General features: G+C 36.6%; 1 protein-coding gene across 4 annotated transcripts in view; it reads right to left on the bottom strand.

The window, feature by feature from the left end:
- The window catches only part of EPHA6 (EPH receptor A6), a 980,105-nt gene that overhangs the window by 257,915 nt on the left and 694,260 nt on the right, over positions 1-27,930 (bottom strand). For all 4 annotated transcript variants that reach the window (XM_017546189.2, XM_037744876.1, XM_017546191.2 and 1 more), the window contains 3 exons: positions 21,409-21,517; positions 17,619-17,689; positions 14,507-14,632 (listed from right to left, as the gene is read on the bottom strand). In XM_017546189.2, the coding sequence (XP_017401678.1) occupies positions 14,507-14,632; positions 17,619-17,689; positions 21,409-21,517 (306 nt within the window). The remainder of the gene's footprint in view (positions 1-14,506; positions 14,633-17,618; positions 17,690-21,408; positions 21,518-27,930) is intronic.

Raw genomic sequence — 27,930 nt, 5'->3', positions numbered from 1 at the left:
TTTTTACCTCAGTCATTCTGGTCAAAAACCTGAGACTTGTTCTGTTGCCTTGGTCTCATGAATCCCTGAATTCTTATGGGTTGATCTGCACCAATCACTGCTTATCTAAATCCTTCCTCCACACTGACACTACAGTGATCATTTCAGTTGCAATCTATGTAATTCTCCTAAAATTCAATTAGACTTGCATGCATTTTTTTTTTTCTGAGAGGCTGATGCATCTTCCCAGCATGCCATCACAGCAATGAACCCCGCACATGTATAAGAAGAATTATGGTCCTGCTCCCCTCTCCTCAACCCTACACTAGGGTTTGGTGAATAAAGTCATGTAACAGATAAATAAACACTTGTAAATTCTATATCCATTAATTAAAATATACATAGAGTCTACCACCTGCCAAGTAATGTTTAAAGGGCTGAGCTTACATCAGTGAATTAGAAAGAGAAACGGGGAGACAGACAACAGGAAAAACAAAACACATTCCATGTGAGTGATGATAATTACTATGGACTAAAGGCAGGGCGAGGGGGAGGAGAGTATGGATAGAGGACTGCCACTTTATGAACGACCTGAAAGGCCTCTCTGATGAATTTGCAATGTTATAGAAGTTGGAGGAAGTGAGGCAGTGGGATGGAGCCATGGTGTTACTGGAGCTAAGAGCTTCCCAGTTGGACAGAATATCAAGTGCAAAGGTCTTGAGATAGGAGCGTATGTGGCAAGTTGAGGAAGAAGGGCACCATCTTTGCCAGGGCAACGAGTGAAGGAGAGGTTGAGGGAGATGCAATTGAAGAGGTAGCTAAGTAGCCGGCCAGGCTTCTACCCTGATTGGAATACAGCATGATTGGCAGATTTTGAACAGAGAGAGACACAGCCTGGTTTACATTTCCAAGAGATCTTCTCGTTCCAGAGTTCTATGTGAGGAGAACATACCATGGAGCTGTGGAGGAAGGGGGGCTAGGAGAGATGTTGGTGGGTTGGCCAAGGTGGCCGCTGCAAAGTGGTAAAAACAGGTTGGATCCCCGGATATATTTGAAGGCAGAGCCGACAACGTTTGATGATAAACTGACATGCCACATAGAACATGCAAATCATGCTTCAAATGAGGAAACTATGTAATCCTATCCTAAATAATGATTTCATGACAATCATCAGTATTCACATTGCTGTTGGTTCTGTTGGTTCTGCTGAGGCACTTTTTTTTTTTTTTTTTTGGTGCATCAATGCACTTAAGTAATGGTAATTCACTTTCACTGTCAGCCTACAAATCACAGAGACTCAGTCAGCTACCAGAAAGCAGTCTATACATCATAGAGTTGGAAAGTGAATGCAGATGGGAAGACGGACAGATGGGCAGAGTGGAAGCAAGGAACACAGCCAAATTCACCTAAGATAGGTGCAGATGGCTTCAGAAATAGCAACTGCACAAGTGCCAGAAGAAGATATTCTTATAGAAGTGTGGCTTCATAAATATAAATGGTTATTTGTAATGAAGTTGTGGTTAATGAAAGCATGAGCTATAGCATAAGATTAATCTGGCTTTACTGTTTACAAGCTGGTTCCTTTTGACCAAATAATTAATTCTCTCTCTCTCTTTTTTTCTTTTTTCTTTTTTTGAGATGAAGTCTTGCTCCATTGCCAGGCTGGAGTGCAGTGGCACAATCTCGGCTCATTGCAACCTCACGTTCCGGGTTCAAGTGATTCCTCTGCCTCAGCTTCCTGAGTAGCAGGGACTATGGGCATGCATCACTATGCCCAAAAATTTTATTTTTTTGGCATTTTAGTAGAGACGGGGTTTCACCATGTTGGCCAGGATGGTCTTGATGGGATTACAGGCATGAGCCACCACATCTGGCCCCCACATAATTTAATTTCTTCAAATCTTAGCTTTCCTATCTGTAAAATGGACGTATGTGATCCTTGTGATTTATAGGGTCATGATGATTAAAAGAAATGATAATACATGCAAAGTTCACCTCAAGCAGATGAACATTTAATAATTCTTGTTTATTATTAATGCCAAAGACAGACTTTTTTTCTCCCGATAGGTTGAAGCAAGAAGAAAACCGTGGACAAAAATTTTGGCAGGAAGAGAATATCAGAAGTTTCCATGTGAACAAGGAACTGCATTAGACCACATGGCAAGTCCATGTGCTTCATGCTTCAAACAATCCTCACAAAACACACTTCCCCATCCGTGAATTCATTTACTCCACCATGAAAGCAGTAAGTGAGAAGCTATAAAAGATCATAATTGCCTGCCTCACCGCTGTGTCCATCTTTCAAAAAGTCAACAGAGATGTTATGTTCACCAAGTTCTGAATAAAAACTGATGAAATGCTAGGGATGGAAACTTGGGAAAAAACTGACCATTTTCACTTTAAAATACTTATAGCTCAGGGAAAAAGCATTGGCCATAACTGTAGACATCAAACTTCAGAGTGGCAGTTAAAAAATGGACACGGATTGGGTACAATTTCTTGATCAGAGATTCTATAGAGGGAGAGATAGGCATCTACAAAGTACAGAATTCCAACATGCAAAAACAATTGCTCCAATGAAGAAGAAAATTAGGGAGTATACTACATGACTGCTGCACAAGGAGCTCTGAGCTCTTATGATAAGGGAACACAGATAAATTGCAAGGCAGAACAAATCACAGATGTTACTGAGAAGGACAATTGTACAAACTGACGTAACTGAGACGGAAAAAGACATGGACAGGTTGAGAAATTTTACTTGCAGAGACACAATGAAATTTAATAGGAATATTTATGAAATGGGAATATGAAAAGAATATAATGATTGCATAGATATGTGAAATATATATATCATATGTTCTATACATATATACTAGAATTTGTATAGATATGTGAAGAATATATATTGTAGATATATAATAGAATGTATGATGTATATTCTTCACATATCTATACAAATATATAGGTATTACATAACGATCATTTTTAACATCTATATCTATTTATTCATATTTATATATGTTATATGACATATATGGTTCATATTTGTGTATATGATTTACACAGAAATACAGTGTGGACTTATAAAAATACAATATTGCACCCAAAGTAATAAAGCCAGTGGACAAGTATAGAGATAGGCCTGGCTTAATAGAAACTTCTCTGAGAAAGACCCCCGGGGATAAGCTGGTAGCAAGCTCTCCCTATGCAAATAGTGTCTGGCGGCTGTTCAAAGAGCAAATGCAAACTCAGGCTGCACTAATCGATGCACAGCAGGAAAGGTGCTACCCCTGTGTTCACACATTGATTAGAAAACATTTGGAGTATTGAGTTCAATTCTGGAAAAGACTTAGGAAAGACCTCTAGATCTCCAGAGGAAGGTGGTCACAATGATGACGTATCTAGACATCATGTCGGATAGAAATGGTTGAAAGATTTAGACAATTCAGGATGGACAAGGAAGATTTATGAGGTTCACATATTGACTTCAACTATTTGAAGAGTGATGGTACAGTGTGGAAGTAGGATTAGATTCACTTTGTGTAAGTTCAATTTTGCAGAACAAGTACCAGTAGGCAGTGTTATAAGGTTATGTACAGAGTTATCAGGAAACACATATCCGGGATTTACTGCAATGGTCCCAAGGGAATGCGCTATCTTGGAGGCAATGAGCACTTTCATCAGTAGTGTTCTCATAAATGTTGAGGGGTCAGATAGACTACTTTACCTCATTTGTTTCTCACAAAAATTATGAAGGAGCAAAGGTATTTTACTTTTATTTCAAAGATAGGGAAATTAATGCTCACAAAGGTAAATTGGCTAGTTCTTGTTCTCAAAGTTTAGCCTGAACTTTCTCCCCCAGTGGACAATACGTTTGAAGAACAAATATCAAACAACTCCAAATTTTAGGGACAAGATCAGGAAAAGATGAGACAGGTTAGAAAGCACGACTCACTGCGCGGAAAGGTTATAAGGTTCTAACCAGAGATGGATTAACTTGTTATAAAAGGTGGAAAAAACCTTTGTGGAAAAAACTTTCCCTATTTATGGCATAAATACTATTTCTTGATAAGATTAAGGTATTCTTCCATTGCAATTTGAGAACAGTGGATACACAAGTTACACTGGTGTTAATAAAAGTTGTGATAAAATGTCAAATAATTGATTTTTTTTCTTGAGACGGGGTTTTACCATGTTGTTCAGACTAGTCTTGAACTCCTGACCTCAGGTAATCCAACCTCCTCAGCCTCCCAAAGTGCTGGGATTACAGCTGTGAGCCATGGCACCTGGCCTAAATAATTGATTTTAAGAAAAGGTTCTAACATCTGTTGGAAGAACCTACTAAAAACATAACCTCTAAAAGGTACATCTTGCTCTAAGCACTTAGGCTTCAATTGCACATTGAGCAGTTTGAATTTTAGCTTTCATATTAATTTTTTGGTAGCTTTCTTATAGTTTTAAGCACAATCACATTAGCAGATTGTCTGAAAAGTAACTGAAACTGTCCCATCTTTATAGATTTTTCTCGGGGAGACCTATTGCTCTGTTTCCTTGTGGCTCCATTGCTCTCTGGACACACGGTAAACATGAGATACTTTGCTTTAGCTCTTGGCCTAAACTCAGCTCTAAGTTCAGACAGAGCTCTCCCAGTAAGTCAAACCTAGCAGGCACATCCTTTATGAATTTACGATTTTTATTCTTTCATTCAAAATTCACTAATGCAGACACTTGTGAAACAGTGAGCAAATCTTTCATCAGGCAATATCTTGCTTTCCTCAGCTATCACACACACACACACACACACACACACACACACACATGCACACACTGCACTGAATTGTGTCCCCCCAAAAATTTATACACTGATGCCCTAACTCTCAATGCAACAGCATCTGGACTTAATGGTCTTTGGGAAGTAATCAAGGCTAAATGAGGTTACCAGAGCCGGGCCCTAATCTGATCAAGACTGTGATCATATAAAAACAGGAAGATCTATCTCATCCTCTCTGTCATGTAAGGACAAAGCAAGAAGGTGGCTCTCTGCAATCCAGAAGACAGCCACTCCAGAACCCAGCCATGTAGGCACCCCATCTTAAACTCCAGCCTCCAGAATGGTGCAAAAATAAATTTGTGCCTTTTAAGCCACCTAATCTGTGATATTTTGTTATGACAGCCAAAACTAATACACACACACACACACACACACACACACACACATACGTACACACATACACATACACACAAAAACACTTACACGTATGTATATATACATGCACACACGTGCAGATCCATAGTCTTCTTTTTTACTTTTCTTTGCCCAATAAAAGTAAAACAGTTTTCCTCTTTTCTTGAATCACTTTAAACTTTGCCATTAAAACTAAAAAGTCATCTAACTAAAAAGTCACCATTATTCAGAGCCAAGAAGCAGGGCTAGAGTTACTTTGTGATCAAAAAAAGGAAATGCTTGGGTTTCGAAGAGAAATTAGGTATAATAAAGATCCAACATCATCAAACCCTAAATACTTGAAAATGTCCTAACGTCCTCTTAAGCGCCACACTGTTTATTCTACCACTTCTTCCCATCTAAAGTACCTTTTCTACATCTTGACATTCCTTATCTTTAAGAGTATGTTTAAATGCCCAATTCACTCTTTCTAATGCAATCTGATCTCCCAATAGACAGTGATCTTGAGATTCTTTGAATAGCAATATATATGTATGTCTTCTTCACTCACTTATCTTTTTATCGTGTCCTTTCTTTCCTCCTTTCTACTTCTTCCCACCTTATATATTACACTTTCCTTAGCTTCTTGCTTGAATCTGAGATGCTTCATGACTGGCGGGTTTTTTTTGAGACTGAGTCTGGCTCTGTCACCCAGGCTGGAGTGCAGTGGTGTGGCGCTCTGTCAGCTCACTGCAATCTCCGCCTCCTGTGTCCTAGCGATTCTCCTGGCTCAGCCTTCCAATTAGCTGGAATCACAGGTGCCCACCACCATGCCTGGCTGGCTTTTGTATTTTTAGCAGAGACAGGGTTTTAGCATGTTGGCCAGGCTGGTCTCAAACTCCTGACCTCAAGTAATCTGCCCCCCTTGGCCTCCCAAAGTGCTAGGATTACAGGCATAAGCCAACACGCTTGTCCCATTACTCACTGTTGTAAGCCTTTTAGTACCTAACCCAAGGCTGATTAACTCATAGTATTAAGGAAAACATTAATATCATTCATGCGTGGGGGGCAAAGCAAAAATGGTCTTAGAGACAAAATAGCAAATAAATTCATAATCTGTTATTCATTTTAGGTTAGAAAAAATGATTATTCACTTAAAAAAACTACCAGCTAGATTGTAAAAAAAATGACCATGAATTCCTCTCTATCCTATATGAATGGCCCTTTGCAATGTAATTTTGCTGTTCTCATTGACAGGTCGAATCTGTTTTTCTACCTTATTAAATCTGGTCTGGCCTTGTGACTTGCTTTGATCAACTAAATATGTCAGAAATAAGTTCAGAGACAAGACCTCAAGTGGCGTTACAACTCTTGCTCTCCTCCGTTTGAAACACTGGCTACAGACACATGGTGGCTGTAGGATTGAGAGCCCTGAAGTTTACTCAAACATCTCACAGGGCCGACATTATGTGTCACTTAGGCGTCTGATGCACGTAGGCCTGTGGATGACTGGGTCCGTACCACAAGACCTAAAAACCCTAGATGCCCTATACACAAGGCCATCTCAGCCCAGATTCAACTCCCATAAACCTCATAAAAAAGCATAGCCTTACAAGAAGAGTCTAAACTCCCTTTATGATAAAGAAACACTTAGTAATTGATCTGGACTGAATACAGGTGTAAGAAAGTAGGAGGAACCTCCTGAACTCTGAGAATGGTCTCCAGACAGAGACCCTCCTGGTCAGTTGATCATATGACCCCCCAAACTGTACCTGGCCCATGCCACTGGCCTGCCCCTCACTATCTTACAAAAGCACTGCCGGCATAAACAGCTTGAGTATCAGAGAGTGTCTAAGACCCATCTTTGATGTGAATTAGACTGAAGGGGAGAAATCACTCCTGGGATGCTGGCTAATTAGGACCACCGGAGAGCCCCAAACATAATAAAACAATACTATATGTGGAAGGGAAATGTTTCAGATGGCCGGCAATCATCCCTGTATCCCAGTATTCATGTCCTTGTGTGATTCCTTCCCTTCAGTGTGGGGTGGGCCTAGTATCATATTTATAGTCAACAGAATGAGCAAACGTCATTTGCTGTCACTTCCATCATTGGGTTATAAAACACTGTGACTTCTGTCTTACTAGCAGCCTGTCTTGTTAGCTTTGATGAAGCAAGCTGCCGTCTAGGAGAAGCCCACATGGTAAGAATCTGAGCATGTTCTCCAGTCAACAGCAGTGAGGAATTAAGACTGTCTGCCCAACAACCCTCGAAGGACTGTATCCTGACAGCAGCTGTAGAAATGAGTTTGGATGTGGATCCTCGCCCAGCTGAGCCTTCAGATGAGACCACAGTCCCCGCAGATACCACGATTGCAACCTTGTGACCAGTGTACAGAAGCTAACCCATGCCTGAATCCTGAGCCACTGAAACTGCGAGACAGTAATGTTCTTGTTTTAAGTTTTAGGGTAATTTGTTACACAGCAAGAGATAGCTAATATACTCTGGCAAATAAGGGGTAAAAGATGTTGCTGTTGGTATTTGGGTCTTTCTCATTTATTGGCTCTTAGCCATAAGAGAGAGCATCATTCTAAGACGTACCCAGTCTTCTTATATACTTGGAGAACTGTTTTGAAAACAGGGATCAAATTTCTTTCCTAATATTTTAGTAATACACAAACTAGATGAAAAAAATAAAAACTTTCAAAAATCACTTCTTTTTAAGTTATAAACAACTCTTCAAAGATTACTTCCCCTGTTACATAAACCCAATTCAGAATAAAATATCAATGTAATACCATCTGTGTAATTCTGTATTTTACTACATAAATGCAAAGGTATATAATAAATTTCATAATTTTGGTCTATCAGGTAAATTGTTAACATAAAGTAATGTAACACTTGTAATTCCCAAATGTCCTCTATGAAATTTTCTGTCTTTTTTATTTGCATATATTATGTATTTGATTTTACATTAATTGTGTCATACTTCATTAAGATTTTTGCTGACAATCAGATAAACATAGTAAAATCATTACTTATAATAATTCATATCCTTTTGTCATTCATTTACTTACTATTATTTTTTTAATTAGTTTAAGAATTTTATTTATTTATTAAACAAGCACTTATTGAACAATGACTGTGATGAGGTAAATTGCAAAGTTGGGAAATCTACATGTAAGATAGAAAATGTGTACTAAATAGCTCCAAATAAGACGTAGAGTGTTGAAATGTAGGTAAACACTCACAAAATTAATAAAAATTAATTGAAAGTCTATTAAATTGATATACAGTCCTGTTTCTTACAGTTAATCTACTAATTTCTTAGATGAACCAAGAATAAATTGATAGACTACTGTAGAACAGTTTTACATTAAGATATTTAAATAATTTTTCCTTTGTTTCTTGTCTTATGGCTTGTTCAGTTTTTTTTTTTAGCAAAAATAAACACATACCAACAAATATAACCTTGTAAATATAAACAAAATAAGTTTTGAGTTTCTTTGATTCAAAAGAGCTTGTTGACATGAATATAACTCAATGTACTAACAAAAATAAAATTTCATTTCAATTACTAATTTTCAATGAACTCTGAAAATCATAAATGTTATTCCAGTTACCTAAGGCCGTGACTGTTGAATTCTGCATGGGCAGATATTCATATCACAAAGTATATTGAGAGTTGGGCAATAAGTGTTATTCTTCTCAGTGGTCAAAACTGAATGTGAAAACTGTACTTATTTTTTAATCTAATAGTCATCTCTAATCCTTCCATTAGTCCTGCAAGATAGCTGTTATTGTTATGAATCTACTTTATACATGGAGCAACCCAAATTTCTGGAAGACAACTAAATTGCTCAAGTTTACAGAATGAGCTAGTGGCAAAGCTGTGATTCAAATCTCAGTCTGTCTTGCTTCAGTTTTTGCTTTTTTATTCATATCATAATATAGATGGAGAATAGTAAAGCTGATCTTTCATTACATCATTTGATTTAGAAAGGTACAAAATTATTGAGTAAAAGGCACAAAGGCCTTACCAAAATCTCTTGTTGATCTTATTCTCAGTCTACTGAACATGCAAAGTTTTCAAGATTACACAAGAAAATTAATCTGACCTCTACCATAAATCTTTTAAGTTGAGGGACAAGAATGAACCTTATTTCTAGGGAGGTCATCTCATCTACATATAGAGAAAATGAGTTATAAACACAAGGTTTTTTAAAAAATATATAAAGAGAATTGTGAAGCCACATCTGGTATATTGCTTACATTTGTCATTGTTATGTTACAAAATGTATAATACAACTGTAAAAGAGAAAAATATAGCTTTTTTTTTTTTTAATGATTAGAAATCCTGCTCTGTCTCCCCGGCTGAAGCGCAATGGCACAATTTTGGCTCATTGCAACCTCCACCTCCGAGATTCAAGTGATTCTCCTCGCTCAGCCTCCCGAGGATCTGGGATTACAGGTGCCCCTTACGTGCCCAGCTGATTTTTGTATTTTTTAGTAGAGACGGGGTTTTGCCATGTTGGCCAGGCTGACCTCAAACTCCTGACCTAAGGTGATCCATCCACCTTGGCCTCCTAAAGTGCTGGGATTACAGGCGTGAGCCACTGCACCCAGCCAAAAATACAGTTTCCTTAAGATAACTAAAAAATAATGGCCGGTCGAGGTGGCTCACGCCTATAATCCCAGCACTTTGGGAGGCTGTGGGTAGATCAGGAGTTCAAGACCAGCCTGGCCAAGATGGCAAAACCCTGTCTCTACTAAAAATACAAAAATTAGCTGAATCTAATGGTGGGTGCCTGTAATCCCAGCTACTCGGCAGGCTGAGGTAGAGAATTGCTTGAACCCTGGAGGCAGAGGTTGCAGTGAGCCAAGATGTCACCACTGCACTCCAGCCTGGGCAACAGAGCGAGACTTGTCTAAACAAACAATCAAATATGTGTGTGTGTGTGTGTGTGTTTGTGTGTATGTATTTTTTTTTTCCTAGGGCGAAAAAAAGAGGCCTGCTGGTATGAGGGTGGCAGGGGAATCAGGAGAGGCACACGAAGTGAACAGTATGCCTTGTAGAGCATCAAGGGGAAATGTGACTTCAAACAAGATGGAATAACAGAACTGAAATACTAGGCTGAATAAAAGGGAGGCTGACACTCACTTTTTATATGCTTTTTGTTGTCCTTTTGACTTTCTTTTACCTGCATATAACTGCTGAGAAACCAACAGTTAAAACCTCCTGAAGAATTCTAGGAAGAGAGAAAGTTTGGTGACACTAAGCCAGAAGAGGCTGATAGTGGAGGCAGTAATGAGTTTTGTGTAGATAAAGGGATAGAATATGAATGACAGGAAGATATTATGTATTTCCGTTGAGACCAGGGCAAGAGGGAAGGTCACATTTAAGAGGTGCCCTATGGGCTTAGAGACACAAGAATGATTTTTTTCAATGGAATAATGTTTCAAAATTATACTCTGCTGGGCAAGCTTTTCTTCCACTGGTTTAGATTCAGTAGTGCCCTCAAAGAGGGACAGCCTCTCAATGACCTTTTCCAGACCATGATTAAAATTGTTTACCAGTTTTCTCATTATCTTGCAAGATATGTATAAAATAATGATTCTCCCCTAATCTGACTTGGCTCTTTTAGCCTGAGAATTTCTGTTTTACAGTCCTCTGCCCGCAGAATTTCATTTTATAATGCAAAAAAGTCAAAGGAGAGAGATGATCTTGATAGTCTCCTATGCAACAGAGTCGTTCACTTTATTTAAATGGAAATGTGAATTTTCATGGAAATTGAGGCCTATACTGATGAACAAAGATAAGCTGCCACTGTTAAATAGAATATTGATATATACACACAAAAAAGTACCCTAGAAAATTCATAAAAAACAGTGAAATTTACAGGGAAAAATGGGGAATGTTAAGGATATATGTACAGAAAAATTAAATTTTTATGGGTTAGTTGTACAGTATTTTGATGGCTACTAGTTTAAAATCTCAGGACAAAGATTTAGGAAGACAGTGTGAATATATATATCTCTAATAAGTATAGTGATTTAATATGAAAAGATTAAGTGGCACATTATCTTTTTTAAGTAAATATTAGCAAACATTGTTCAGTGAATGTGTTAAGAAATGTGATGGGTTAGGTGTGATATGATGCTTTTTGCGAAAATGTTAATGTGGCTGTTTTACATTTATTTTTGATAACTCATTTAAGAAATATTTAATGATTTTATATTGTGCTTTTCCAACTAGAAATCTGAAAAGTAATCTTAACTGCTGCTTTTCATGCATGTCTTGCATCTCTAAGAGATGGAGGTTTGGTATATTTTTCCTCAGCAATGAGCTGTGAATCTAAGTACTTTTTGCTCTTCCTACTGTCAAGGCATTGATTCTGCCTGAATATCCCGCACTTGACTGTTGTCAGGAGCTGGTATCTGGCCTCTCACATCTTCTCCACCCCACTTCAACTCTGTCCAGCATCTACACTACCACTTAGGCCATTTAATTTACATTTCCAAGGGGGCTACCTAATGGACAAAGATGACGAAGGAATAGAGTCTGAGAAGAAAGAATTAACAGCTGGGGAAAGAAATAAAGGCCACAAGACAATATAACAAAGTATTTACAGTTACAAATTGGAAGTGTAACCAGTGGTGCACAGATGTCACATAACGACTGGTTCTTCTTCAATTTGAACAGCGTTTTGTCCACACTGCTGCTATGGGAAACGTTCACACTTCACGCATCACAAAAATAAAGTTTTAGAGACATGACTGCTATGACTTGACTGTGTCTCCTGAAGGGCACATATTGGAAACTTAATCTTTAATACAACAGTGTTTAGAGGTGGGACATTGAAGAGGTAATTAGATCATGAGGGCTCAGCCTTCATGACTATGTTAATGTGGTAGGCTCATTATAAAAGGGGGAGCTCAGTCCCCTTTTCCTCTCCTCACTCATGTGATGCTTTCCACCATGTTACGATGCAGCAGGAAGACCCCCACCAGATGCGGCCCCTCGAACTTGACTTCAGCCGCCAGAACCTTTAGCCAAAAATTACCCAGTGTGAGGCATTCTATTACAGCAGCGCAAAAAGGGCTAAAACAGTGATCTAAAGGAATAAATTACCCGAGTAGTGCTGGCCAGGGGCACAAAGAGGCAAGTTAGGTTATAATACTTTTGTTTCACACATCAGTTTCATTTTCGTGATTTTTCTCAATATAGTTAGTAAAAGGACTCTTAGCATATTATTTGAAAGCTGAAACCATCAAAGATGAATAAAGATTTAAAAAGAGACATCAATCTACAGAAGTAACTACATGGTTTAGATAGTCCGTCTTTGCCAAATGAGATAAACCTCATTATGACTTCTTAGAGTTTGGGCACAGCAGGTAGAAAACTGATATTAAAACAATCTCTTTAGTCATTATTTTTGACTTTTGCAGTATCCATTATACTTGCTTAGGAGAAAAATTTATATTTTAGTTGAAAAAAATCCAAAAATGAAAGAAACGTTTAATTTCTTACTATTGTTTATACTTCAGATACTTGATTTTACCTCTCAATATTATGATTCAGACACTGACATTTAGTTATGTAGTAGCACAAAGGGCTAAAACAGAAAATGCTTCTACTGTAACTACATGAGTATTGAACAGGCAGTATAAAAAGACATCGGTTTTTCTCAGGGGCAAGAAGAAGAAAGCCAAACGTGTGCAATGGAGATTATTCAGCCTCCTCTCTTCTCTACCCCTTTGCTGTCTTAAGAAAACAAACTCCAAAGCCAGATGAATATAATTCAATCACTCCTCTCAATTATTCCTGCTCATGTGCTGTTTGCTCAGCAGAAGATAGAGAATCTGGTTCCATTTCAGGTTCTTAGCCTTTCTGATAAGGCAGCTTCTTTGGCCGAGAACATAAAGATTATGAACATAAAGGCCTCTGTGGCAGCTTTCAGAAGGAGACCCAGCCATGCAGGAGACAAGGTGATCCGCTGTACATAGGGAATGGAGTGAAACCAGGAAGAACTCTCTGCAAATGTGCCTGAAATTCTTGAGGTAGTTCTACTTCTCTGTGTACCCGGGAAACCCTGTAGTTGACTTAATTCTCTGTTGTCACTTTCTTGAAATTCCTAACAAATTTTCAACAAGAGATTCTGTATTTTTCAGTGTGTTCTGGGCCCTGCCAAGTATGTAGTTTGTCCTTCTGGGTGAAAGAAAAGGGGATTTGAAAGAGACAGAGGATCATCAGCTGCTTTCGTTCGGCCTTTGTAAAGACGTGGCACCTGGCTGGAAGGGCCATGCTTGCAGCTGTTCTGCTCTTTCAAAGGATTAAACAGATTTCCAGCATCTAGAGAAGACCTATATTCCCCATCAAGATCCAATCTCCCTTCTCTCTTTTAGGAAAACAGCCTCTCCACATACATGTATGCTTTGAGATGCGTATGGCAGCCATCAACAATTCAAATTCCAAACTCTCTAGCACCTAAGTGTGTCCATGTTATTGTTATGTGGGCCACTGAGCTGTGAATCCTCTGTTTGGCAGTTTCAGGTTATTGCCTTAAAGACAAACCAGAGAGATTGAACTATTTCCTTTTCCCTCTCACAGGCAGGAAGGCAGATGTACTGGTGACCTAGCTTTGGTCATTTAGAGGAGGATGACATGCTAGGGGAAGGCAGAGCCAAGAACAGAAGGAACTTGGGACTTGCAAGACCCCCTGAATGAGACTATTCACCTTGGGTCAAGCATCTGAAAGAGGACTAAATCTGTGTTCTGGAGTCTCTTTGTTACATTGGCTTAGCCTCTGCCCTAACTAATGTGTAGCATAAATTCCTGTGGGGTGATTTGCAAGAAATTTTTATTTATTCAGAATAGTTGAATAATAAAGTGTCCTAAGTATTGGAAAATTCTACATAGGGAGAATTATTAATTTCCATTAAAATGACATAAAACTGCATTGAGCCAAATTTTATCTGTGGTGACATTTCTGCGTCTCGCAGAGGCACATGGTCATCATCATAAATACTATTTTGATTACAGTAAATGTCTATAGATGCTGGGGCTTCAGTAAATCTATAACCTTATGACAAACTCCTGAAAACTCTAGTTTCATTGTAATTTATCCTCACTATGAAAAAGGACTATAGAACATTAAAAGTAACTTTTGTGAATTTTCTCATTGGCAACAAGATGAACACTTAGTATACTTAAAACACAACAAATAAATACAAGATAACTTTCCTTCTCTCTTGCTAAAACTTTTCAATGACTAAAACCTAAGATTTAAGATAATATGTTGATAAATCAGTTACAGAACAATTAAGGAACCTTTTGTTCAGAAGTGTAGATTTGACAGTACCTGCCCCAATGACTCTCTCAATGCGAATTCTTGAGGGATCAATCTCCTTTGCAAATTCATGGACTGCTAGGGATGGGTCTTCATATGTATCCGGATCAATGTAAGTTTTAATTCCTGGGAAGCGCACTGCAACAAGAACAAAAAGATTGATTTAGTTAGTATCTCAGTAGTCTACGTCTTGTGAACATTTAAAATGGGGAATGACATACTGAAATAGTCTTATGAACAACTTAAACTCTCTCTTTTCTTCCAGTCCCACCCTCTGCCCATATTAACTACGAGGGTCAAAAATTTACTTACCTCACTGTTAATGCAGAGTGACCTGGTGGATTCCTAGAAAGTGAGCTGACAGGTTCCAAAAAGCATATGTCACATATTTCTGTAAAATGTTTAATCAGCTGACTCATTCACTAAACTTCCAATACATTCCACATGTGCTCTAGCTCAGGGAGTGGGGAAAATGGGGGATAAACCTCCCTCCAAAACAAGCCCATTAGGGTCCCTCCTGAACGCTTTGTACTCTGTGGCGCCAGGTTTTATGAACTCATTCCCTATTCCTGTGGTCTCCCCTTTTTCAGAAACTCTCAAGCAGTAAAGAACTGACTCTGTGGCATACAAACAAGAAAGGCCAGTAGGGATAGAGAACATTCCCTTTATTCTTGCAGTGGCTTCTGTGGCCTGACTGCAATAGTCCTGAAAAGGATCAGCTTGTATAACCTGGTGGGAAAATGGGGGTCAAAGGACAAAATCTGGTGATTGGTTGTACATCTGTTCAGCTTTATTGGTGGGAATGGTGGGCTCCCAGCCTACAGGCAAGTAGGATGATGACAAGGGACGCCTGGAAAACATGAATGTGTGGCTGTATGTTCATTTGTGAGTATCTGAAGAAGTCATAGACTGCCTCTATGAATATCCCTCAGTTTGGCTCATTTATTTATTTATCTTCTTTTTGTTAGAGAAATGGTATCTTGCTATGTCATCCAGGCTGGCCTTGAATTCCTGAGCTCAAGTGATCCTCCTGCCTCAGCCTCCTGAGTAGGTGGGACTACAGGCACAAGCCACCAAGCTGGCCCATTAATTTCCATTTTCCATTTTAGATCACTAGACAGGGGGTCATTTCTTATATATCTATCTTTCCAATATCTTAGGTATGGTTTTACATGCAATAATCATGCAATGAGCCTTTACTGAATACAAACTAGTAGGGAGTTAAATGACCAATGTGAAATTTTTGGCAGAGTGGGTGGTATTTGGTTTTGTTGCTTCTTAGATTTGGAAATCCATATAATACCCAGTGTTGACTGTTGTTTGAATCTCCTTAGAAACGTGCCCTTGCAAAACGAGGAAACATTAAAAGAAAACAAACAACAGGTACTTCAGTTTGGAGGAGGTGCTGAAATGCCCAGTTTTAGCAGCAATTTGCTTCATTAGTCCTTCTATGCCCGGTGCCTATATTTACATTTTGTCTTCTGTCTTCTTAGTGCTACATATGTACCGTGAGAAAATTAGTTTTTCTCAAAATAGCACAAGAAAAGCATATTTCCAGGTATACCTAGACCTGACACTAATTTTCACATGCCATGCTTTTCTTGACTTCTCAGTTTACATTGGAGAAAAGGAGAATAGATAGTCTGTAGCTCTTTTATATTCCATATGATATTTTTATAACTTAGTAGAATTTGTGATTTCAGACTGAGTTCTATAACCTCAAACCTAGTAGCCACTACCACTAATTAATAGTGGTATCTAATCAGATGTGGTCATATTGATAATGTTATGTTAGCCACAGATCACAAGCATCGTTTGTTAACTCATACGTGGTTTTCACTATTAAACTATTCAATTACTTAAGGTGGTACACATTTCTAAAGAATAAGATCAGTTAATATCACATTTTTTTTTCTTACAAACATGATAGGTATAGTAAAGAGGAAAAAAAAACCCAACCAAACAATTTGAACTTTGAACACCTGGTTACTAATTTAACTTATCGCAGTCTTAAACATCAGTTTGTGAAGTTTCTTCTACCTCCTTGGCTGGCTCGAGTTATTTTCATTGCTTCGTGCCGGGCCCATCTGGTTTGGTTTATGCTAACCTGCTTCTTGGAAAACAGATAATAAATGGAGCGCCTTTTCCCTCTGCATATCAGTACTAAATGTCCTGCAGTGAATCTGAACGTTGCCCAGCATAAGTCAACAGCCCAGGTGTCTGGATCCAGGTTTCTGCAATCTGTTTACAGCCTTTCCAGGTTAGGCCTTGCCAGACATCAGTTCTCTCAGCTGTGCCATTGCAGTGAGACTCAGACTTACTGCCTAAACGCTCCTCACTTAAACCCTTTCCCTCTCCTGGAGGGTGGTATAGATTGAAAAGTCCTTTATTATCTTTTGCTCAGTTCGAAAGAAAAGAGAAATTTAAGCAGTTAAGTTGCCTCACACATTATCTCTATACTGTGGTTAATTACAGAACATCCCTTTCTTGTTAATTCAGTGTCTCACAATAGAAAAACTGTCTTGATAAAGTAGCTTGCAATTTGGAACTGGAGGTGGAGGTGGGTGTTGAGGAGGAGAGGCTGTCAATTATCAAACCAACTATAGTGGTAATTATAGGTTGCTTGGGAAAAGATCTCTCAAATGAATATAACCTTGTAGTCAGCTCAAGGATTTCATACATATTCTAAGAGTTAAAGAGCTGATATTCTTTTTTAGTGTTAATGAATTGTAAATTGATTTGTTATATATTTCAAAGTCTGTACAAGAAGGAATAAAGATTCCTTAATATTTATTTCTATGTCTAATGCTCCGCTAGATAAAACCAACTCATGTTCTGAAGCCACTGTGAGTGGTAAATAACTTGATAAAGTCAGTCAACTATTATTTCTAGAAAATTCAGTCTGTTTTCCAGCAAGCAGAATTAGGAACAAGGTAAAGTTATTTAATGAGAAGCAGGTGCGACTTTCACCAACAAACCTGGAAACCTGATGAAAATGTTAATGCTGAAAGGCTGGAAGTGTTTTCTTTTTCCGTTTTTTCTCAACTCAATAGATACAGTTTGAATAAACTTCTGAAGTGCGGGAACAGTAAACATAACGGAAGAAAGTCACTGTGCTACTTACAATGCCCATTCTGTAAGTGGTTTCTTCTCTTCTCTTCTGACTTCATCTTGGCTTTTATGTACCATTGACATCTTTTAAAAAGATAAAAAGAAACTCGTTTTAGGAAGTATGGTGGATACAAACCAAAACCAATTAAAATACATATCATCTATGAACAAAGTTCTTGTCATAAAGACCACTTTAAAAATATATAGTATCAAAATATTCTGTAGAAGGTTTCTTCTGTATATTGAAATTAGCCCTTGAGAAATGTCAGGTAGATGGATTCAAAGGAAAGGAGTCTTAGAAAATATTTAATAATCTGCCCCTACCCATCCTTTATATGACTGCTAATAGCTAGAGTTGGCAAATAAACAAATAAATAAATAAGTAAAAGTCAAAATAAAAAAAATGTTTTGAATCAGAATTTCAGAAATGTATACAAATGTCTTCCATTTTCATTGCTAAACAGCAGCATGGTTCAACAGTTTTAGTTTTTATTATTTGGAATTTGAGGCATGTTCTGTCCTCCCTCTGGATAACCATGCTCCCATGAGTTCTTCAATTTGAGTAAATTCTTCAACATCCAACATCCATATGATTTGATGGCTTATCAAATTTCTAATGGCTAAACAAAGTATATCTGTATTACATAATTCAGTCTTTCAATGGGAATTTTGCCTCAAATTCTATGGCAAAATGAGTATTTATTCAGAAATATCTTACAGTTTTCATAGAATATTTTCCAATGAATGCTCCTCTACCAAAGTGTTTAAGTGATACTTCAAAATATATTTTTTCTATTTTATGTAATTGAAATTGTTCTCTTCAGTGCATGGAATGTTAAAGAAATTTCTGATAACATGTAAATTGGCAAACATAGAAACTGAAAGCTGTAAATAATTTAGTACACATTTTTTTCATCGTTAAATTCTCCTTTTAAGTGGTATTTCTAGTCTGTTCCAGGAATCCCAAATAAAGATAATATTTGAGACCATCACTCAAGTTTATTAGGCCTTACTTATTTAGCCTGCAAAGATTGAAATGTTTTCTTTTGTGTTTGGCACATCTATGTGTTGAAATATTTTCTGATGTCTTAATGAAATGCTTTTCCACATGTGTATGTGCTATTTAAATCATTGTTTATTGAAATACTTTATGAGAAAACAAGGCCTTAACTTATGTTCTACAAGATACATATAACTGCATCCAATTTTGCAATATAGTGAATCACTATTAAATTCATTTTAAATAAACTTCCAGAGGATTTTTTTTCTATTGTGGATAATACTGATGTTCAATAAAATCACATTTAAAAAATTACTCCCTTCTTCAAAGAAACTTTCAAAATGGAAAATGAAACTATTTCAGAATCAAAATCAACCATCATACCTAATTTATCACAGTATAGTTACATTATATAATTTGTGTCTTTGGAATTAAGATCTCCTTAAAGTACAATGGGACTTAAATCAGCACATTCTACTCAAATAAAACTTTCTGGGCTCCAAAGCAAATTGTCTTTAAATTGTATGTAACTGCATGATAATTAGAGTATTCTAAAGATGTCAGTGTCCCCAATTCAAAATGCATGGGTAGCATTAATGATACAGAGGGTAAGGAACACACAGTAAGGTTTATTCTTCTATTTAACATTTTCCTGAAAAAGATTGCTAAACATGTAGCAATGCTAAAGTACTGGCGATTTGATTTTCTTTACTTAACCAAATTGTCATTGTGACTTTACACACAACAAAATAATTTTATTTTCCTTTTTCCCTTTCTTCTTTAAACTTGAACCATTAACCCTCACTGAAACTTCCTTCCTTCCTTCCCTCCATCTCTCTCTTTCTTTCTTCCTTTTTTCTTCTTTCTTTCTCCTTCCCTAACCATACTGTCTTTTAATTCACCTCTTTGCAAGAGTCCTAAATGATATGGGAATAATTTTAATCTTTTTCAGAAAACTTAGACTTCCACCAAGATGTACAGGGATTTTGTTTATTTGTTATAACCAGTTAACTCCTGTAGTGATTGAAATTTTCGTAGGCCATGTCTGATAAGCTGCAGTGTAGAATATTTCATCTTCCACTGAATGGCTAATTGGTTTACAGACTCCAAAATTTGTTTTCTGTCCACTGTAAAAGATGAACTATATCAAAGCTCTGATTACGGCAAACAGCTGTCAGAGGTCTGCCCTAAAAATAAGGGAAAAGAGTCCTAAGAGAATGCTGGACAACTGTGGCTGATGGTGGCAACATGTTGTACCCAAATTAGTACTTTTATTAAGATGAATTTATCATTATTTCCTGAATTCTTTCATGTCTGTTTTTTCCTTGTTACTATAGCCAGAATTATTCTATCAGCTACTTATCCCCAAAACCAAGAGGCCCCCAGATACCCTCTCTTAGTTCTAAGACCATTGCTGTATCTGTTTATGTACATAAAAAATTTAAGTAAACATAGTTATAAAGTGCCTTCTTTCCATTTAATTTCACCAGTAAGTCATTGTTTTTAACTCGACCACATCAGAATACTCATGTTGCTTTCTTTCTTGGTAAACTTACAAAAGGAAGTTAGTTACAGCCAAATCTAATACACTCTTATTGAATAGCAGTTGCATTTTTGTCAGAGACTCACACTAGATACATGCAAAGTAACTGTTAAGTTCTATACCTTTTGGTGTGCTGTCAAAATTGTAAACAAGTTTTCATATATGTATATCCTCCATCATTTTAAGTAGATTAAATTTTAATAAAATATTGGTCTCTAAGCAGAGTTTTAAAAACAAATGGTGTTTTTGGTTCACTGAAGGTACCTATTTATTATGTTCAGCTATTTCTGAGGTGCCAAGGTTTTCTGGCAGGGTTGGTGGACTTTAGCTCGAGTCTACAAGGGTGTGTATTGTTTGGCTGACATTCTTTTTGCAGTTTTAAATATTGATAGTAGAATGCTGCAGTAGATGTGTATTTCAGACTATAAAAAATATCTGTTGAGGTTTCTTTTGTGCCCCGATTGATATCTAGATAGAATATTTTATCTTCTTGTTAGAATGATCTGAAGATAAAATGTTGTGATTTCTGACAAAAGTCTTGGCCAAATGCCATGGGTTAAATAAAAAAATAACATTTATTCCTTCATATAATTTTGTACATATTACCTTCATTCACATCTGTGTAGTATTAGCACCTGGCTTGTGGTAATTATACTATATATTTTAAAGACATTAAATGATTTTAATATGCTTTTATATCAAACCTGTGTAAAAATAGAAAGCTAAGTTTCCGATGGGTAAAGTGTCCAAATTTAGGTCTTTTGCTATGTTAGATTTACTGTTACTTTATATTTTTATTCATATTACTCTGACGTATAGAAATATTAGCTTTATAAAACCAATTAATATAATTCTAACATAGATAATTTCAATATTTAATTGATAAAAATATATTTCTATAACACTAAGTTCATAAAGAGTTTTTATATGAATTGTTCTGGTATTCCATTAAATTAGTTTTTCCAAGAAAATTATTTTTATGGTGTCATTTGATTATAGTAAAGAAAAAACCCAGAGTAACTTATTGAATATAAATTCATCATTCACAGCTTTCAAATGCCTTTTATCATCTTTGGATCTTTCCATATTCAGAAAACTGTTGACACAGATGACTAATGATGGTTCACTGTCAGACTGAACTTTTCCCGGACACGTCTCTGCCTCAGGTATGCTTTGTTGTATCTGAAAGCATTGAGTATGCAGCGTATAAAAGGCGAGGTTATTCCCACATTTGGAAACAATCTGGTGTGCTTCAGTTACCTCCCAGTGATCAGGAAGAATAAGGTGAGGATGACGAGGAGCGTGAAGCCGCCAACGGCCGCGGTGGCTATCACGAGAATCTGTCCTTGTTCCGCTGCCATGTCAGAAGCTGAAACAGAGACACAATATTACAATTTCCCTGGGTGACACTTCACTATCGGAATCATTTTACAATTTAGTTTATCCTAAAAAATACAACAACAAATGCCAAGCCCAGTATATTTGGCCTTTATTTCAGTATTTGACATATATGAAGCAAACCCAGAGGGGCTGAAGAGCTGGGGCCATAACCCACAACATAAACCTCTCCTCTTTCTTCAAAAAAAGGTCAATAAAGTAGATAAATTCCCAGTATCCCTTATTTAAGGTTAAGTATGTGCTGTAAAACTAAATCAGCAGATGGGCTAAAGAATTCCGTTACGTAATTGCTCACTGTATTTCCTCCTAAACACTTCGGCCACTAGACCAGGCTATATAGACTGTTTTGATATCTGTTTTTACAGAGTAGAAAGACGACTGTATAATTCCTGTTAAGAATGATGTTCTTTATATTTCATAGAGCTTAATTCAAATGCTAAAGTTGTAGACAGCACGAGGATATACATAGTGGGTGCTTAGATGTTTAATTAGCAATAATTAGAAAAATGATATTTAAAAGCTTTCTTTTTTGAAGAAAAGGCCAGATTACATATGGTTACAAAATGTTTTTTCTTTCATTGATAAAGCTGTCTCTTAAAATCACATGAGCTGCACATTTTACGAATCTCCCAGGGATGTTTTAACATATATCATTTCAATTGATTTATTAGCACTTCTAATTTTTTGTATTAATAATGCTTTAATCAAATATAATTTTAATGGGTACAACAATTGCTTAATAATAGAGACAAGAAAACAGAAACACAGAAAAATTGAAGAAATTGCCCAAGCTCACATAGAACTATAACCAGAATTCAGTCTTTCAGGATTTTGTCTCATCTGTTTCTTTTTTTTTTTTTTTTTTTTTTTTTTACCATAACTTGTAGTAATAATTCAGTTAATCATCAATATTTTAAAAAACCAATCAATCAGTCTCTTAATATTCCTTAAATTAAACTTGTTTCTTATTTTGACTACTGAAAATAAATAATATCTATTAATCTCGTTAGTTATTGGAGAAAATTGAATCAAATAAAATATATAACTGAGAAGCAAACAGCAGAAGTCTCTACCATAACCATTTATTAAACTTGAGTACTTTACAGCTTCCACAGAAGTAGATCTCTTTCTGGGAATTAAGTATGCAGTATACTATGTGCAAATTCATACCCAGAGTCATAACATTCTCATAAAACTAATGTATCTACTACAGAATGTCTAAGCCTTAAACACTATTGCCAAGTCAGTAAGAAACCACTTACAGCATTTTAGAGACTTTTAAAGAAATCTAAATATAAATAAAAACAAAAGTCATTTACATTCAGTTTCAGTAAGATAAATTTATTAAATCTTAGATTTTAGTCACTATGATTTAATCAAGACATTTTCAAGCAATCTACTACAATGTTAAATTTTTGCTCATACTCTGTGCAGAGACAAGTTAAATAGCTGCATCTTATCTAATAAATAATGTACTGAAGGTCTTTTATTAGTTTTTCACTGAATTTCCTAATCTGCAAAATAGCACTGATATCATGGGAAAGAATGTTGTGCTCTAAAATGTCACATTTTCCCACTGAAAGTCATCGAATAACAAAAATGTAACAAATAGATGTTCTAGAAAACATTATCTTTTTGAAGATAAAGCAGATGGCGTTTACTCATAAAAAACATTATTTACTTAAAAACTGTTGTATCTGTAAAATATATAGACTAGTTCAAGAATTTTGAATCAGGAGCATATTGTTTCATAGTAGTTAGGTAGCTATCATTTATTGAGTCCAAAATTCAGAGGGAGATTTTGTAATTGTGTGCCTTTTGAAAATCAGGTTACTTTGTTATAAAACAAGGTGTTGGACGGGTGCGGTGGCTCACGCCTGTAATCCCAGCACTTTGGCAGGCCGAGGCGGGTGGATCACAAGGTTAGGAGTTTGAGACCAGCCTTGCCAAGATGTTGAAACCCTGTCTCTACTAAAAACACAAAAATTAGCTGGGCACGGTGGCACACACCTGTAATCCCAGCTACTCAGGAGGCTGAGGCAAGAGAATCACTTGAACCTGGGAGGCAGAGGTTGCAGTGAGCTAAGATCGTGCCATTGCACTCCAGCCTGGGTGACAGAGTAAGACTCTGTCTCGAAAAAAAAATAAAAAATAAAAAAATAAATAAAACAAGATGTTGTTTGACATACATAATGACTGATTAAACTGCCAATTCTACGAATATGTCTCCTTTCACACAGTGTTATTACATTTATAAACTTTGTTTTAATTAAAATTTTAATTGGATAACAATCTTAAGTTATGACAGTTTGAAAAATGCATATTCCTGCATAATTGTTTCTTAAACTTAGAACCCCTAAACACTCCTGTGTGGAGAATAAAATATGTTAAATACTTTTATTAGAAAATAAGAGTATTTAATAAAACACTATTATACTGGGAGTAAAATCCTATAGATTGTGAGGCTGGGATGATTATAGAAACCTCATCAACATTATGATCTTCATCAAGAATAACCGTCATTATTTAATAGGAAGCTACACTTAGAGCTTCAATTCACTATCAAATTTGTCTTCACCGTGGTCTTGTTAGGTAAGTACTATTATCATTCCTAGTTTGAGCAGTTATATTCCTTTCTCAAGGTTACCTATCTTGTATAAGGGAAAGCTGGCAATCCAACTTCAATCTGCCGATCTCCAAGCTATTGCCAGTACTTTAAACCACCATTTGTACTAACAGAAGCACTAACTAGATCTAGCTGTGTTTGTTACCCTAGAACAATCATAGCCTTGCTTGAACTTGGCTTCATGTCTATAAAACGAGAATGTTAAATGAAATATTCTTGTCACAATCTTTCAGAGCAATTGTACTATGATATTGTGTTATCCATGCAGACTGCAATCAAACAGTGGAAAGCACAAGATTTGTCTTATGAAACAAAAATACTCAGGACCTTGGTCCTGACAGGGATCATTTTTGCCTTTTACCCTAATAGTGTTGGTCCATCACAGAGCTCTGACTTCCTTTCTGGATAAACTACATGGCCCTTAACTTTGTTATGAAGGCTATGTAAAAATGGCCCTAGCATATGTCTTCAGGCACATCTTAGCATTCTCTAAGCATACTGAATTTCTTCCAGGTCCTTGAATAAGCCAAACTCTTAATATCTGGTCAATTCCTAATCACTCCTCCATGAATATCTCATCATTTGGAAAGCTTTTTTTTTTTTCTGGTTGTTTAGATTTGGATAGGTCTCCAGACAGTTGTTCCCCAAGACTCTTAAACTATTTTCACTAACAAAACTATCACAATTTATTGAAATTACTTTTTATAATATGTCTTTCCCATTTGATTTCAAATTTCCCAGGGCAGGGACTATATTCACTATTATATCTATAGTGGGGTGAATGGTGACAGCCTTTCCCCTTCCCCTCAAAAAAGGAATCTGCAGGTGTAATTAAGAACCTTGATTATCCTGGATTAAGGAGTGGTCCCAAATCCAATGACAGGTGTCCTTAAAAGAGACAGAAGTGAAAAGACAAAAAGGAGAAGGCCATGTAAAGACACATGTAAAGACAAAGGCAGAGACTGAAGTTGTGCAACCCACAAGCCTAAGAATGAACACACCAGAAGCAAGAAGAGAAAAGGAAGGAGCCCCTCTTAGAGCCTTTGGATGGAGCATGCTTTTGGTCTCCAGAGCTGTGATCTATTCTTTTACACCATTGACTTTGTGATAATTTTTTTAACAGTACTAGGAAACCAATACAGTGTCCCACCTACATGGTAGTAAATATTCCTTTGAGAGAATGGGTTGAATAATTATTTGCACTGGATGGTTCTGGTAAGAAAAGGTCAGGAGTAATCCACATTGCCACCCTCCCCTTGATATGTGAAGGAGATTTACCATCAGTGTAGCTATACAATGTATGCGAAGAGAGTTTACCCAACACCAATCAGAAAAATTCCATTATTCTGTGTGCTTGGAGACAATGTTTGCTGGGTGGTAGAAGCTGCTGGGAATTCAGACTGCTACATTTTACCAAGTTGACTGCTACATTTTACCAAGTTGGCTGGATTAAAGCTCAGAAATATGAGTCTAAGGTTAAGAATCTATTAGTTCATTCAATTAATATTTATTGAGCAACTATTATATGCTAGGCGCCAACACAGACACAGGCTACACAATGATGAACAAAACAGACACAGTTACTGTGCTCATGGATTTTCAGTTTAGTGGGGAAGACAGACACTGAATAAGAAATTACAAAAGTAATTATTGTTACAAAAGGGAAACTGTAAGGTGTTGGAAAAGAGTAAGTTTCTCTAGCAGAGAATCAGATGACAGGGAATTTTGGAAACTACAATGTGTTGGCAGAAGTAAGAGGAGGAACAGGATGATTTCCTTGGCTAGAGTTCTCATTAATTTGATTTATTTAAATAGACACTTAGATAAAGAAACAAATAAGCAAACCATGAAATTATCTACCAAATGGATTCTACAAAAATACAGTGTAGCTATAAATTTCTGTGTTATGAAAACTTGTCTATGGCATTATCCATTCATTTTTTTCAGTCCTGAGGAGGAGCTTATTTCTCATTAGTTTTGTAGGAGAAAAATGTATAATTTACTCACATAAGTAGCTTCTATTGAAAGCAAACTTCTCCCTAAAAAGAACCACATTGAAATCCATAGAGCAAAATAGAATTTATTTGTGACTGGCTGATAGGAAATGATCCTTTGTTTAATGTCGAGGCTGTATTCTTGGACAAAGATACATATATTAAATTATGATATATTTCATTCTATGGTTTGGAAAGAAGTATACTTCCTTAAGAGGAAGCAATTATCCAAAAAGAATTGCAAAATTGTAACTGAGCAACAGTGCTTGGCATAAGTTGTGATGACATTATTAAGTGTGATTTATTTCCATCTCAAAGAAAAAAAGTGAAATGCTTTACTTGGAATCTAAATACTTAAAAAAGATATTTCATATCTTTGGGAAAGTGCGAGGGAAAGGCAATTTGGCTATTTTTAACCAAAGTATTTTCTTCTATGGCAGCATATGATTTTGGCTCCCTGTAATCAAGATTATTCTAGTTTATATTTACATTTCAAAGTAAAATCTGTTATTTGCATTCTGTGTCATTTTCTGTGGAACAGATTTTTAAAGTTAACTCTTTTCCATTCTGAACATCTTTTTAAAGTTATTGAAGACAGTAGTTAACATGATTTTTAAATAAAGCATCATACGAAAATGCTGCTCAGTGAAATAAATTGTCTTCATCATTTCGCCAAAATGATTTTTTAGCATAGCATAAACCTCAAGACAGCCATGGATTGATGATGCATAGTAAATTCATGGTAAAGTTTATTGACAACCAATATAGGAAAATTCTCCTCTCAGGTCATGTACAGAAATCAGAATTGGCTTAACCTTATGATAATTTAGCAACACATAATAGAGATGAATTAATCTGCACATTTTCAACGCCACATTCTCAGTAGATGTAAGAGTATGAGATACAGATGAAAGCTGAGGAAACCCTTCTCCTAAACAAATATAAACTTGTGACTTTGTAGATGATATTGTTATCATTTTGGCCATGTGGACTTGAAAGCGTAGGGTTATCCTTGATTTTGTATTTTCCTACAAGTCCAGAGTCAAGTTTTTCATCTTGCCTTTATTACCAGCGACACAGCCTACTGTTAGGGTTCTGCCCCACAGCAGTAGACTAGTTTCATCATTCGCTATTAGGTTGCCTGTTCACAGTATCTCTTCACAATCCATCCACATTATACAGACAAATAATTATTCTTCACAACAACATTTTAAAATATTAAGAACATTTCCCATTGCCTAGAGGGTAAAATCATCCCTTTCTCATGTACCCCAATTCTCAGAGGTGTTCAGGCAAGAAACCTTGGACTCATTCCCTCATCCAATTTTCTCCTTCACCTTCCAAGCTGATCAGTCCTGTCCCTTATACGTTTAAAGCATTTCTTAGATTCTTTCTCCTTCTCTCTAACTCCCGCTGTGTTTTCTTAGTTCAGGCACCCATATAATCACATGTATTTGAAATCAGCTGGACAGTGGCTCAATTAGGTGATGCAGTTGAACAATAGAAAGCAAGACAAAAACAAACAAAAGGTCCTTTGGAAAGACATCTAACGGATGTCCACATACTATAAAACAGCTTTGTTCCCTCACACTTTTACTTCATACATATTTGTTGATTTCCATGTTCATAAAACAGTGTGGTAGGCAACAGATTAGAAGCTATGTGTGTGGGGGGCATCTACAGAGGGAATTGAGTAGAGCTGCACACTGCTAATCAGACTGATGGAAGAGGTAGAAAAACTGAAACTCTGAAACAAGATTCCAA

Source organism: Cebus imitator, unplaced genomic scaffold (assembly GCF_001604975.1).
Source record: "Cebus imitator isolate Cc_AM_T3 unplaced genomic scaffold, Cebus_imitator-1.0 Scaffold188, whole genome shotgun sequence".
NCBI lineage: Eukaryota > Metazoa > Chordata > Mammalia > Primates > Cebidae > Cebus > Cebus imitator.
Note: the sequence above shows the minus strand (reverse complement) of the source record. Positions and strands in the feature narration are given on the sequence as shown.